The sequence below is a fragment of the Eleutherodactylus coqui genome, chromosome 8 (genome assembly GCF_035609145.1).
Source record: "Eleutherodactylus coqui strain aEleCoq1 chromosome 8, aEleCoq1.hap1, whole genome shotgun sequence".
NCBI lineage: Eukaryota > Metazoa > Chordata > Amphibia > Anura > Eleutherodactylidae > Eleutherodactylus > Eleutherodactylus coqui.
The window spans coordinates 117,060,378-117,074,276 of NC_089844.1; the positions used below are offsets into that span (position 1 = coordinate 117,060,378).

At 44.4% G+C, this 13,899-nt stretch overlaps 1 protein-coding gene across 2 annotated transcripts in view; it reads right to left on the reverse strand.

Annotated features, from left to right (window-relative positions):
- Positions 1-4,439: 4,439 nt before the first annotated feature.
- POLR3E (RNA polymerase III subunit E) overlaps positions 4,440-13,899 on the reverse strand; it is a 43,342-nt gene continuing 33,882 nt past the window's right edge. For both annotated transcript variants that reach the window (XM_066576287.1, XM_066576288.1), the window contains 3 exons: positions 11,945-12,022; positions 8,140-8,265; positions 4,440-7,380 (listed from right to left, as the gene is read on the reverse strand). In XM_066576287.1, coding sequence (XP_066432384.1) covers positions 7,324-7,380; positions 8,140-8,265; positions 11,945-12,022 — 261 coding nt within the window. In that variant the 3' untranslated portion in view covers positions 4,440-7,323. The remainder of the gene's footprint in view (positions 7,381-8,139; positions 8,266-11,944; positions 12,023-13,899) is intronic.

Genomic DNA, 13,899 nt, shown 5'->3' on the forward strand with positions numbered 1-13,899 from the left:
AAGATGAAGGAAAAAAATGCTTTCTTACTAATTGTCAGGTACCCCCATACTGTCACGTATCAGATGCGGATATTGAACTGAGCATTCTTGTTGCAGTCTGATCATCAAAATAAAAAAAAAATTCCTTCCATGGCTGTTGTGTCTTTATCCGACTTGAACCTTATCCGCTTGTCCAGGATGCTTGAACCCCAAAGCGGCTGGATAGCGCACAATCTGCAGATTTGGTGCAGATTTTCTGCACAGAAAATATGCTGCAAATATATAGAACAGATCCACAGCCGTATCTTTGGCTTTGAAAATCAGATTTTATGGGCAGAAAGTTTGTAGTTAATCTGCCCCGTGTGAACAGAGCCTTAAAGGGGTTCTGGTATTAGAAAACAAAAATTCTATACTTGCCTGTTTCTCCTTGTTGGTCTTCTTGCCGCATCTTCTCCGGTCTCCTGCAGGCCCCAAGGGTATCCCACAGTATTTGCTGCGGGATCTGGAGGCGAACACTTGCTCCAGATCCCACAGTGCAAATACACCCGTGTGAATTGGGCCTTTAGGTGTAGGGCTTTTGAAGTCTCTAGCTGCACTCCATTTACTGGAGGTCCTATGGGTTGTAAGGCACTCTGATATACTACAGTGGACAGGGATTCTGGTGCTAGCGGGTAAGGAGGACCTGTCCAATCACTTGCATGCTTCCCCACCCCTTCCACTATAGGCCCTGTCCCAAAGTCTATATGACTCATCAGACTACAGGAAGGATAAGAGCTTCTGGGAAACTTTTTTTTTAAGAAAGGGCGAATGCAGAAAACCTTAGGACAAGTTCACAGATTGCAGAGGACTTCTGTGCCAAAAGCTGCATGAAGATTGTCAGATTTTGACTGCAAATTCACTTACTGCATTACAGTGAATGAATTCTTGAGTAAAAATCTGTACCAAATAGACGGCTGCAGACTTCAAAATCCACATCATTACTCTATTCCATTGTACATGAGGCTGGCTTGTTAAACCCCATTCATTTACAGTGTACTGTACAATTTCACAGTGAAACCCGCAATTTGTGAACTTGCCCTTGGGAGACCAAGGAAGACTGGGAAACCTTTAGGGATTTCATCACACAGGAATAGCAGACCCTGCGGCGTGCTTGTATTGTGCACCACACTCAGACACATGATGTACAGCGCAGTGGAGTTTTGCTTAGTGTCACTTTAAAAAAAAAAACGATTCACAACTTTTTGTGGCCATGTCATTTGGAACCACTCCCAAGGACAGCAATAAGACTTAAAGGGGTATTACCTACTAAGACACTTGCAGCATATATACTATAAGGCTAGTTTCACACAGGCGATCGCCATTGTGCCATAAGAAACTCACGGGCAAAACTGCATCTTTGTTCCTGCAATTGAGTGTCAGCCTTTTTTTTTTTTTTCGACGCATATGGAGTCCTCTCGCCTCACATTGCTGCCACCCCCGATGAAATCACACAATTTACTGCAAAAGTCAATAGGACTTTCTAATGTTTAAACTGCAACGCATTGCGATAAAAAGGAGGCCCCATAGGTAACATGGGAGTGTTATTAAAAAAAGTCACAAAAAAAAAATTAGGTATGCTTTATTTTTGCCTTCGCAACCTCGCATGAGTGAAAATATTGCAGATGGAAAGGAAACCATTGTCAATCATTGGTTTTATAAATCTGTGTTTTTACTCGCTCTCGCATCGTGGGAAAAATCATGTGATTTCTTGCCAGTGTGAAACCACCCTAAGGCCACGGTCCCACAGGGCGGATTCCCAACGGAAATGTCGCAGGTTGGCCGCAGCGAAAAACCGCGACACTTCTGCTGGGAAAGCCGCGGCGGCTTTAAAGCGGCCCGGCCGCTAGCTCTTCCGCTGTGGCCAGTGCTCCCATAGAGGTGAGCGGGGCCGCAGTGGGGAAAAAAAAAAAACATGCTGCAGTGGGTAAACCCACGCCGCAGCAGCATCTTCTGCCAGCTTAGCCGCAGCGGATTTGCTGTCCCGTGTGGATGAGATTTCTGAGAAATCTCGTCCACATGGCTGGCTAATCCCGGGATTAGCGACCGCATGCGGATTTGTTGCGGTGAAATTCCGCACGGAATTTCCGCCCTGTGTGAACCCAGCCTTACTGTCTGGGGTGCAGGTTCCTTTTTTTTTCTGATTTCCCACCTATTGGGAAAATAAGGCACACTGTTCACGTATTGAATTGCGGACGATGCGCAGCTCAAGCCACCCATAGAGAAACATGGGCATCCACACTAGAATTAAATCCAGCAGATTTGTTTGGCAGACCTTTTGGTCCGGAAACCAAAGTCACAGCATGCTCCTTTTCTGTATGGATCCTGCATAGACAATTTCCATTGAAGTCAATGGAAGCCGTCCGATCCGCAGAAAAAAGCAGTTGTTTTTTTTGTGTTTTTTAAAATCTGTACTGCACATGGTGGACAGCACGCTGTGCGGACCATCCTTAGTAGAGATGTCCCGAAAAGAGAGGTCCGCGTGGCCGCTTGCCCGCACAGGTACACAGGGTCCTTGGCCGCAGGCAGAGTGGGATTCTGCTGTGGGCTCCCACACACTGAATGCGATCCGCTGTGGACATGAGGCCTTAAGGCCTCCCCCACACAGGGCGTTTTATGCAGCGTTTTCACGCTGTACAACACTTCCATTCATTTCAATGGGGTTGCTCACACAGGGCTGAAAACGCAGCGCCTCCCAACGCTGCGCTTTGACACCGATGCATGTTCTATTTTGGGGCGGTTTTAGCCCTGCGTTGCCCATTGAAATGAATGGGCAGCGGTTTCAGCACTGCTGAAAACGCGGCAACACTTGGTGCCGCGTTTTAGACAGCGTTAACCGCTCGCCGATTTTCGGGGTGAGGGCTTGCAATAGAAGCCCTACCCCGAAAATCTGTCCCAGCTAGTTAGAAGAAAAAAAGAAAGTTAATACTCACCTAGCCGCTGCAGTCGGGGTTGCGGCCGCTGGTCTCTGCCGCTGATCCGGGCTTCTCCAACACTCCCAAGTCTATTGCTGTAGGGCAGGTTTGAGAACCCCGCCTCCAGCAGTAGAGTGCTGTGATAGCGCGCTCGATGCCCAGACAGCCAATCACAGCCCTTCATTGACTGTCTCAGCTAATCAGCGCCTGCAAGCTCTGATTGGCTGAGAGTCAATGAAGGGCTGTCATTGGTTGTCGGTGCTTGCTTGATGCCCAATCACAGCGCTCTATTGCTGGAGGCAGGGTTCTCAAACTGGCAATAGACTTGGGAGTGCAGAGGAAGCGGCAGAGACCAGCAGCCGCGACCCGGACTGCAGCGGCTAGGTGAGTTACTTTTTTTTTTTCAGCATCCTTCAGCATCCCCCCCCAATGTACATTACAAAGTGCATTAATATGGCCATACAGAAGTGTATAGACCCACTTTGTTTCGCGGGACAACCCCTTTAAGGTCCCCTTCTTCCCCAGTCTGAACATACATGTATGCAGCTTTCAGCATTATGGATGTTGAAGCAACAGTCTAGCATTTCCCAACTACCATAAACTACAATAAAGAGCTGCATGTATAAATAGCCATCACTAACATACTCCCTTTTGGAATGCCATAGAATCATCAAGAGACACCATTTTCCTGGATAGATAGTGCACCACATTACTACTTGCCTGTCGCTGCTATACACTACTCCTGTCTGACATGGAAACTACATGTGAACTGCCACCCAAAAACATTTGTGTTTGAATGGTTGGGATCTCAGGCAGAAAAAAATAAGAGCGGAGCACCTCTGACGGCCCGTGGGTAGTATAGCAGAAGGTGAGCACATGGGGTGCAGATGGGGCTAGAATGCAGTCTGCGTAAGCAGTAGGTGCTGCCAGCCTAGATATACAGACCAACCAATGGTTGTGTTATCCTCAATGGAGATGTTGTGGAAGTAGATTGCCATGAAAATGGTGCACTTGTGGAGACCCTACTAGCGTAAGAGATCTCTTTCTTACAACCAGAGGGGGTAGTGTGTTTCGAAGCTTTAAGTCTCTTCATCAGAGAGCTAAGTGTAACCTTTTGTCAAGAGGATGTCACATTTCCTGCTTCCCTTGCTTTCTCTTCAAATACATTACCCCACTGCTTCCAAGAAAGATCTTCCATCACTACTAGCGTCAACACAAGCAGCATTTTTCATATTGAAAGTTTGTGCAGACCCTATTTTAGTCTGTTCCGTGACATCTGGATGGTTGGAGGCCATGGAGAATAGCATTAGGAGCCACAGGTTGTGCACCCTGCTATAAAGAGATTGTCCAGGATAAGACAAACTTGCCTGCTTTCTTCTAGAAACTGTGCCACACCTGTCCATGGGTTGGGTTTGGTATTGCAGCTCAGCTCCACTGCTGAAAACCCAGTCACACAAAAATAGTCAAACAGTAACAGCATTCTAAATAATGGAGGACAGAAGCATCCGATGTGTGGCAAGTTTATTTATTTGTACAGTTTACAGCAATATTGTTGAGGCTGCTGTAGTTTCAGTATAACAAATGTAAGGCCATTCTTTACAGCAATTCCATAGAAGCAGAACTGCAGATTTGTGCAAAACAAGGAAGGTAACTGTATAATATGGAAGGAAAATAGGTAAATTTTATCACCGCATACGGAAAATTAAAAAAAAACAATTTAAATGCAATCACTATACAAGGGCTCATTCACAGCTGTGTTGCAAATTTCCTTTAACAGGGATGACCCACTGTTTACTATTGATGAGCTGTCCTCAGAATCTGCTACTAAGCATCCCCAGAGCCAGTCACTGTCAGTATGGAGACAGCTCTGTACAGTGTGCAGTGGCCCCAGCTGGTATTACACATCAAGTCCCATGGAAAAGCTAGCAAGGGCCACTGTGTATGGAGCCATTTGCTTCCGGTAACAGTGACAACTTCGTACTGACAGTGACTGGCCCTTGTGGATCAGCTGATTGGCGGGCACCCCAGGCGGCAGATCCGCAATTTGCCAGTGATGAGTTATCCTAACACAGACAAAAAAAAGCACATGCAATCGTATGTCACCAGTAGTTTCCTCTGTATTTTCGGTCTTTTTTTTTTCAATTTTCTACTGAGCAAATACTAATCCACATTTGCCCCAGAAAAAAAAAATGATAATACGGAAGCAAAAAATAAGTGTGCTGCGTTTTTTTTAAAACTGTAGTGAAAAATACAGCTACGGCAGTAGTTACATAGATTTCCATTAGCTCCGTATTACGAGCCGCAAAACACTAACCAAATATGGAGGTGAAATACACGTCTGAAAGCGGCCTATTAATTTATTTTCAGGCCCCGACAGTTACGAACAAGGTCCACATAAAGTTTCCAATCCCTTTAAAGGGGTGGTCCAGGGTTTGAAAAACATGACTGCTTTCTGGCACACACAGTACCACCCTTGCCCATAGGTTTGTGTGTGGTATTGCAGCTCAGATCCATTGAAGTGAATGGGAGCTGAGCTGCAATACCAGACACAACCCACAGACAAGGGTGGAGCCATGTTTGGAAAAAAGCAAACATGTTTTTAAAACCCTGGACAATCCTTTTAACCATGCATTGGGAGGAAATGCAGCATGACGGACTGGATCTTCTAGAGCGAGGACAGCTGTTTGCAGCACCTCTGTGCTCTTGCTCACAGGGCAATTTCAAGTGGGGGATCCTTCTATGTGAAATCCATATTCCCTCCTAAAGTACCGCATATGGACAGGGGAGGTCATAATGAGGCAGCTCTTTTAAAAGGGGTAGTTTTAGATCACAATTAAGAGCAAAACATATCAAGTAAAACTAAATATTTACATAAATCCTAAAAAGCTGAATTTAAATAACCAGTGTTTTGACCAGGATATATAGAACAGGGGGCGCTGTTTCATTGTTTTATATGGAAAGTATGTCAGTAGTAACAATGTGGTGCTGCATGGTAAATGTAAATTGGTAGTGCACCCAATGGAACTAAAAAAATAGTTTCAAAAGTCAAAAAGAAGTTTGAAATGATTTCCAAGAACGAATGAAGAAATGCAATCCTGACAGCTTTATTTACACAATGTAACAATTTACAAATTTTCATGTCAAAAGGGATTACTCAAATGAATAGAGATTAGGTTTCTGTTCTCTTTTATCTAGGCCTCCATTTTGATAACCTTTAACTTCAGAGTATATAAAAAAAAGCCAAAAAAGTGCACTAAAAAGGAGGCCACATATATTCACCATACCTCCTCCCACCCTGCTTCTGGCAATCCACATATCCTACATGGGAGAATTAGATTAATTTAAATTAAATCGATTATATTAACCTTGTAAACCAAAATGATACATTCTTAAGGGTACCTTTACATGGGGTGTTTATCACCTGCATCGCTGGAAGCAGTGAATTCGAGTGATCGTCGCCCCGTGTACAAGCAGCCACAGACCGGCCACTTGAGCGATAAATTGCTCATTTGTCAGAGTGGTTTGGTTTTTCTCTCAGATAAATACCATGTGACTATCGGCCCGTGTAAACAGGCAGTCTTTCATTTATGAACGACTGCCTGTTTGCAGTGAATGGATACGGGCGTCTGGAAGAGATCTCCAGCGCTCTATTTTCTGAATGACTATCACTCCTGTGGGAAAGCACAGCAGCGATAGTCTGTGGTATAGATGTTGGATGCTTATATAGGCCCGACAGCCATCCCGTGTAAAGGTACCTTAAGTAAAACAACCAAGCGTAACCATAGCAGAGTAAGACATAAAAAAAAAGGCAAGAAAATGAAACCACCAGGAAATCATCTTTAGACAGGCCATGTCACCTTTATTGTGTGCTTGCCAATAATGATATCATCAGGAACCAGTGACATCACTCGGTACCTCATTCCCCAGTGATGTCACTAGTTCCATTTGTACATTGGTTCTGCCACTTCCACCGCCAGCTTGTGACTACCACTCTGGCTGTCGGCAGCAGACATCCCTTATGATGAAGAAGCATGCACACATCTTCGTGTCACAGTTCATCCTTATGAGCAATTGATTCAGGCTTTTATTGCAGTCCATCGTTGACATTCTGATGTTGGCACATGTGTAAAACACAACATTCACCCATCTTTTCCTTAACTGGGTGTGCATATTAGAGTGAGGTTAGAGAGCAAGAGAGATTTAAAAAGCAAACAAAGACCTCAAGAGAGCAGCTTTCTTCCTTGGAGCAGTCTTCCTTTCGCACGCCATACAGGGTGCAGCATCCTATGCCTTTGGTAACGGTTGTATGATGGGGCCCAGCAGGGCATCATCCAGAACAGATATGATCTGTGCCTGGCCGCTGTGTTCTTCTACAGACAGATTTCTGAAATCATCAGGACTGTACTGTTCCCTTAAGATACCACATACCGCCGTAACACACACAACAGTCCTGAAAAGAGAAGGGAATATTCAAGGGTTTTACATATTAGTTACCATTTTACCCTTTTCTGATATTTTCAGGCTGCAGCATATCCTATCCCTTTTATGCAAATGAGAAAATCATTGGCTGTCGACATCACATCTCCTCGTAAGTAGGATGTGTAGTCAACAAGGAAGAAACTGTACCCGATCAGTCACTAAAGATTGTTTGATCGCATACGGTGCTGGTGATTGTTCCATGTATATGAAGCTAAATATGCACCAACCAACTTCCTATACAGTCAATCACAGCTCATTTTGGGCAGAAATCTTGCCTATGGAACGCTCATTCCCTGGTTGAGCGTTCCATCTTATAACAGAACTGAACCGGGGCCGAATAGACCCCTATTGACCATAATGGGTTCCGTTCAATTTCCTGCCAGGAGTACAGCATTTTTCTGGAATTTACAGGACGAACTAGAACAGCTTGTTGGGCCATTCTGTCCCGTTTTCTAGTAGAAGTCCGTGACAGGTTCCAAACAGAACCCTTTGCCGCTGATGTGAATGAGACCTTAACAGCTGGGATTCGCACACCATGGGTAGTTAAGTCATTGTGGGTGACGTATGATTACCTTAATGTGGGGGGGAATATATCTCCAGGCCTTTTAGCATCAAAAGAGTTAAAGAAAATCACTGCTCGTAAACACACACAACTTAGCCGTTAAGCCAATTAATATGGTTAGTGTGGCCTGTGCTTACAAAGAGGTTTAATTCTCCTCACACTTCATACCTTCAGCACTTTGTCCAGCTGCTGCTTAGTGAGATTTTCTCCAAACTCCTGGCTCATCCGTGTCTGGATCATGTTCCTGCGCAACCGGTGGCCTTTGGAGAAGAGTTCCAGCAATGCTTGTCTTTCCTATGGCACAATGCAATGGTACATATTAGCCAGCAGGGGACAGATGACCATATAAGGCTATGTCAGGTCCCCTAAGCTGCCCGGGCTGCAGGGTATAGGGACTTGCGGATTTCACCGGTCTGTCACTTATACCGATTTGGTTTGGTGGTTTTGGAAGTCTTGGACTGGAGAGGAGTCCAGTGAAGCTCATGCATACTTGTATATGTGGGTGGAGTGTGCATATACAAATATACATGAGCTTCATTGGACTCCTCTCCAGTCTAACTCAGCAAAGTTTCAAAGTAAGATTTCCAAAACCACCAAAGCAAATGTGTATAAGTAACAGACCGGTGAAATCAGCGAGTCCCCATACCCAGCAGCTCATGTTTTCCATCTGCTAAGATTTTTAAAAAGACCTGGCTACATCGGTAGAGTATATAGCAAATCTATTGAGAAGAAAATAAAAAAAAGTAGAATTCAATTGCTAAAAGGGAGTCTGCCACCTACTTGTAGTCTTATAAGCCAAGCTGAAAGCAGGTGACCCATGGAGCCCAGGAATGCAAGTTTTGCACTTGGCTTCTCCATCATTCCCCCGGTGGTAGCGCTGAAAGCCGCTGCTAAATGCATTGAGTGGCGCTGCTAAGTAATCGCCCATTCTAATTTTATAACTAGCGGACTACTTACCAGTGCCACTCAATGCATTTAGCAGCGGCTTTCAGTGCTGCCACCGGGGGAATGATGGAGAAGCCAAGTACAAAACTTACATTGCCGGGCTCCATGGGTCACAGACTTCAGCTTGGCTTATAAGACTAAGGCCACTCTCACACATGCCACTTTTTATCGCGATTAGCGTGGCATCCTGAGCGCTGTGCTAACTACGGTACAACACCGCCTTTGATTTCAATAGAGCCTCCCAGACATGCGCTCGAACGAGGCATTTCTAACTACGCAATTTTCAAGTGCTGTTCTATTTTTGCGCATTTTAACGCACCTAATCACCCATCACAATGATGGGGCGCGTTAAAAAGTGTTGTTACAGGCGTTCAAGAACACTGCTCAAAGCCACAGTAAAATTGACGCAATTTCGAGCATCGTTTTCTGAACACATGTGTGCGAATGGCCTAACAGTAGGTGATAGAGTCTCTTTAACCCCTTCATGACATGGCCTATTTTGGGCTTAAGGACGCAACAATTTTGGGGGGATTTTCTTCTCCGTTTATCAAAAGTCATAACTTTTTTATTTTTCCGTCAACGTGGCCGTATGAGAACTGTAGTTTTTATCGGTGCCACTTTTGGGTACATTTGACTATATTGTAAAACTTTTTTTTTTTTTTTTTATGATAGCAGGGAGAGAAAACGCATCAATTCTGCCATAGATTTTTTTTTTTTTTTTTGCAGCGTTAATCATGCAACATAAATGAGACATTCCATTTTTTCTGTGGACCGGTACTTTTACAACGATACCAAAATTCTTACTTTTTTTTTAGGTTTTCCCACTTTTCTGCAATTAAAGCCCTTTTTTTTGGAAAACTTTTTTCTATTCTAAATCGCTGCATTCAAAGTCCTGTAACTTTTTTATTTTTTGATGTACGGCGCTCTGCGAGGGCTTATTTTTTGCGAGACGAGCTGTGGTTTTTACTGGTACCATTTTGGGGTACATACGGCTTTTTAGTGAGGCAAAATGCTAAAAAAAAATTTGCGTTTTTTTCTGTGCACAGTCAAAAGCATGTGCAACTTATTGTACGCGTCGTTACGGACGTGACAATACCAAATATGTGGGGTTTCATTATTTTTTTTAACCTTTTTTATGCTAATCTGAGAAAAAGCATAAAAAAATGTTTTTTTAACTGTTTTACATTTTTTTTTTAATCTTTGTTTTTTTACAACATTTGTGTCCCCCTGGGGGACTTTAACCACTGCCCTGATGATCGCTGTCATAAGGCATGGCAGAGCTACTGGTCTGCCATGCCTTATCGCTTATACAGCAATCATAGGCATAGGCAATACAGGACGCCAGTGTCTGGCGTCCTGTTACTATGGTGACAGGCCGGGCTCTCGCGATGTTATCGCGAGAGTCGGCCGGAGACACAGAGGGAGTCCGCTCCCTCTGTGAACTCTTTCCCTGCCGCGATCTACTTAGATCGCGGCAGGGAAAAAGTTAACAGCGGGGGGCGCATCTCCGATGCCCCCCCGCTGTTGCAGCGGGACGTTGTCTGTGACCGACAGCCGGCTCCCGCTGCGGGATCACATGTGATCCCGCGCTGTCTCCAGGACGTAAGTTTACGTCCTGTTGCGGGAAGTACCCTGCTGCCAGGACGTAAACTTACGCCCTGCAGCGGGAAGGGGTTAAAGTGTTCTTCCCTACAGAAAAATTGAATGGAACCTATGACTGCGAACCCCTTGGTGACATGAACGTGGGACAGTTACGGACAGTGCCCCCATATGTGCTGCAGATAACCTCTGGGGCTAAATTACAAAACACATTTGTTATACATTTATCAAAAGGTTACATATGATGTGAGGTTATACTTAGTAGCAATTCATGTGACTTCTACTGCGGTTTGGATTGGCTTTACATGTTTAATATGTTTGTTTCTCGTGTGTTCACAGCAGCAATGTGCAGGTGCTATAATGAATTACGCCTTCGAACTGTTCCAATTATTAATAAAGAAGATTGCTTTAATGAAGGCGCTGGGATGTCACATCATTGTTATCCTTAAGCTAGTTGTCTTTCCGTGCACTTTTCAGTAATCCTCAGCTGTGCATGCTTCGTATTAATAGAAGGCAGCTGAGCTGACTTTCAGTTTTTTTTACACCAAGGCGGCAATAGGAATACCTATCCCAGGTTCACATGGCTCATAGTTTGGGCAGGATGAATCCAGGGGCAGGTTCCCTTTAAGATTCTTATTGCAAAATAAAAAAAAATAAATGGGGGGGGGGCATTCCTAGCCTAAACAGTTCTTTTATTAAAAAGATATCTGTCGATCAGTTCACAGAAGTTAAGGCCCATTTACACGCAACGATTAGGGCTCCCACACACTTGCGTTTGCGGTTTTTGTTAACGCGATTGTCAATGGGACTTTTTTAATGTTAAAAACGCAACGCAATGCACCAAAAACGCAAGTTGCTCTGCGTTGCGTTTTTAACATTAGAAAGTCCCATTGACAACCGTGTTAACAAAAAACGCAAACGCAAGTGTGTGGGAGCCCTGATTACTCAAAATTTATTTAAACGGCCAAAAGTGAGCAATAATTGTTACATGAAGACGCGGACATTCACTCACTGTTCGGTCACCTGTTTAGCAATGGTTTTTAGCCGCCATAAAAATAGTCGTCAGGCAGTTCAAAATTTGTTCCATTTGAATAGAATTCATTCAGTCTTTTGAGTGGCTTGTTGACTTGAGGTGAGTAAACAATGTACTCATCCTGTTTGCCTTGTATACATAATGAGTATATATTTTTTACTCTTTTGGGAGAAGACAATGGAATCCTGCCGCCCAGATAATTCCTCACATAAACACACGCCCACCTGAGCAAACAACTAGCTCTACGTCTACTAATGTTTACTTTAGCTAATGAGGGCAATAGAGACGATTTCAAGCAATTATCTGGTCGTGTAATTTTATGCAAAAAAGGCTTCAAGTCATTCGGACGTTTAACTGATAATCGCTGCATGTAAATGGGGCTTTACACAGGCTTACCTTGTCATAAGTGTCCCCACAGGTCCAGAGAGCAAAGACTTTTTGTTCCTCGGGTGTAGCAGTACTCTGAGGAGGAAACTAACAAGAATAGCTTAATAAGCATCGGATAGCAAAGACAAATCCCTTTAGAATTCTCAAGTAAAGCCCCATAAGGGAATGGCATACAAAGCAATTCCTTGCGCCTCAGCAAAATGGCGTTTAAAGGAATTCATTCAATTAACTGCCCCCACCTAACTGAAATTGTATGAATTTCTAAGTGGGTGTTACCAATCCCCTTGTTAATGAGACACTGCCCTACCATGTCTGGGACTGTCCAATCAGAGATCACATTTGTAAGGACACACCCTACAGACAAGGGGAATGGTAATGCCCAGTTAATTTATTCATAACTTTCCAGGAGGAATAATAGAGGAACGGCACAATGCAGAATTGTTATTACCAGGAGAATCCAAGTACCGTATTTACTAAAAACAGACTCGTTAGTGGAGTTAATCATTTTGTTATTTTATACAGAATCTGAGTACGGAGTGGAAGCCGATTGTTCTTACCGTGGAGTGACCAGCAGTGGGGACTGCTGGAGTCATTGATTTTAATGAGAACTGTGCCTGCAATGACCAGCACCGGCCACCATACAGGGGTCAGAGCTATCTGCTTCCACTTCGGACCCAGTGTTGTGGCGCTGACAGCGGGAGCCCGAACAGCTGAACGGCAGCAAGGCACATGGCGGACATTGAAATCTGCAGCACACCTACTTTCCGCATTTTACATCCCTATGTGAACGATCAGTGTTTAAACTGCAAGACAAGTCAACGAGCCGGGGCTGATTTTTATGCCGGCTGACACTGAACGACGAATGAGAAGCACACGATTCTTGTTAGTCGTTGACCAACGTTTAAACAGATCGTTCATCGATTGGTTTTGCTTGTTTGAATGATTTTCCGAACCATAATCGTTCCGTGTAAACGCAGCATGTAGTGGCGATTTATCAAAGTGGAGCAGCGAGAGTATTAGTGTTACAATCGGTGAATCCGTACTCTGATCCTGAACATAAAGGGTTAACGGCGTTATTAGTAACAGGATGAAGCAGTTCTTCCAGAAATCAGCGAGATGTGAAAGCGATTGTTCGGGGAATTCCTTTGTGTTACTGACCTAATTAAAAGCCCTCGCAGTGGTTGGATTATATGAGAAGGTGCAGTTATAGGGGGACAATAAGAGAAAAGCATTCCGGTGCCCAACTGTGGCGGGTAAGGTTTCCTTTTCATCCTGGTATGTGACCGCCCTACATGGGCGCTATTGTCAACCGCATTACAGCCGTAATTAAGGGCCACAATGTGGGAACCTGCAGGCTGACGAAGGATAAGCCTGTCCACTGTGACTGCCCGGCCACTAAAGTAATGACTCCGAGTCCAACTGGAATTCTGCATCAAGTTCAACAGTAAAGGTTCATTATGTTGAAACACTACTTGTGCCGCACCTTTAGAAGGGGACCCTGTGTCATGCATCACCTGCTTATACCCTGCATTATGGCACTTTCACACCGGCTGAAAAATTGTACAGCAAGAATCCGTAAGATTATCATTCAGTCTGAATGCATGCAAACGGCCCGTGTAAACAGGCAGTCATTCACCTATGAGTGACTGCCTGTTTACTGTGAATGTGGGTGAGATGACAGGTCGTCCCGTGTAAAAGCACCCTTAGCCAGAACACAGTGCACCAGTTTGTTCATGAGAAGGGGAAGTGCTCCTTATTGATATGCCAAGAGAAGACCACCCTAAGGCCTAATGTCAACAGCGGAGCAGATTCCGCATGCAGGAGCCCACAGAGGAATCCGACCCTGCTAGTGGACAAGGCCACTGCGGGTCTTCATTTTCTTCATTGCACATGTGTGCAAAAGCGCCGCCCCGGCATGCTGCCACACATGCGCAGAGGAGTTTTTTTTTAAACTCATGTGGAAT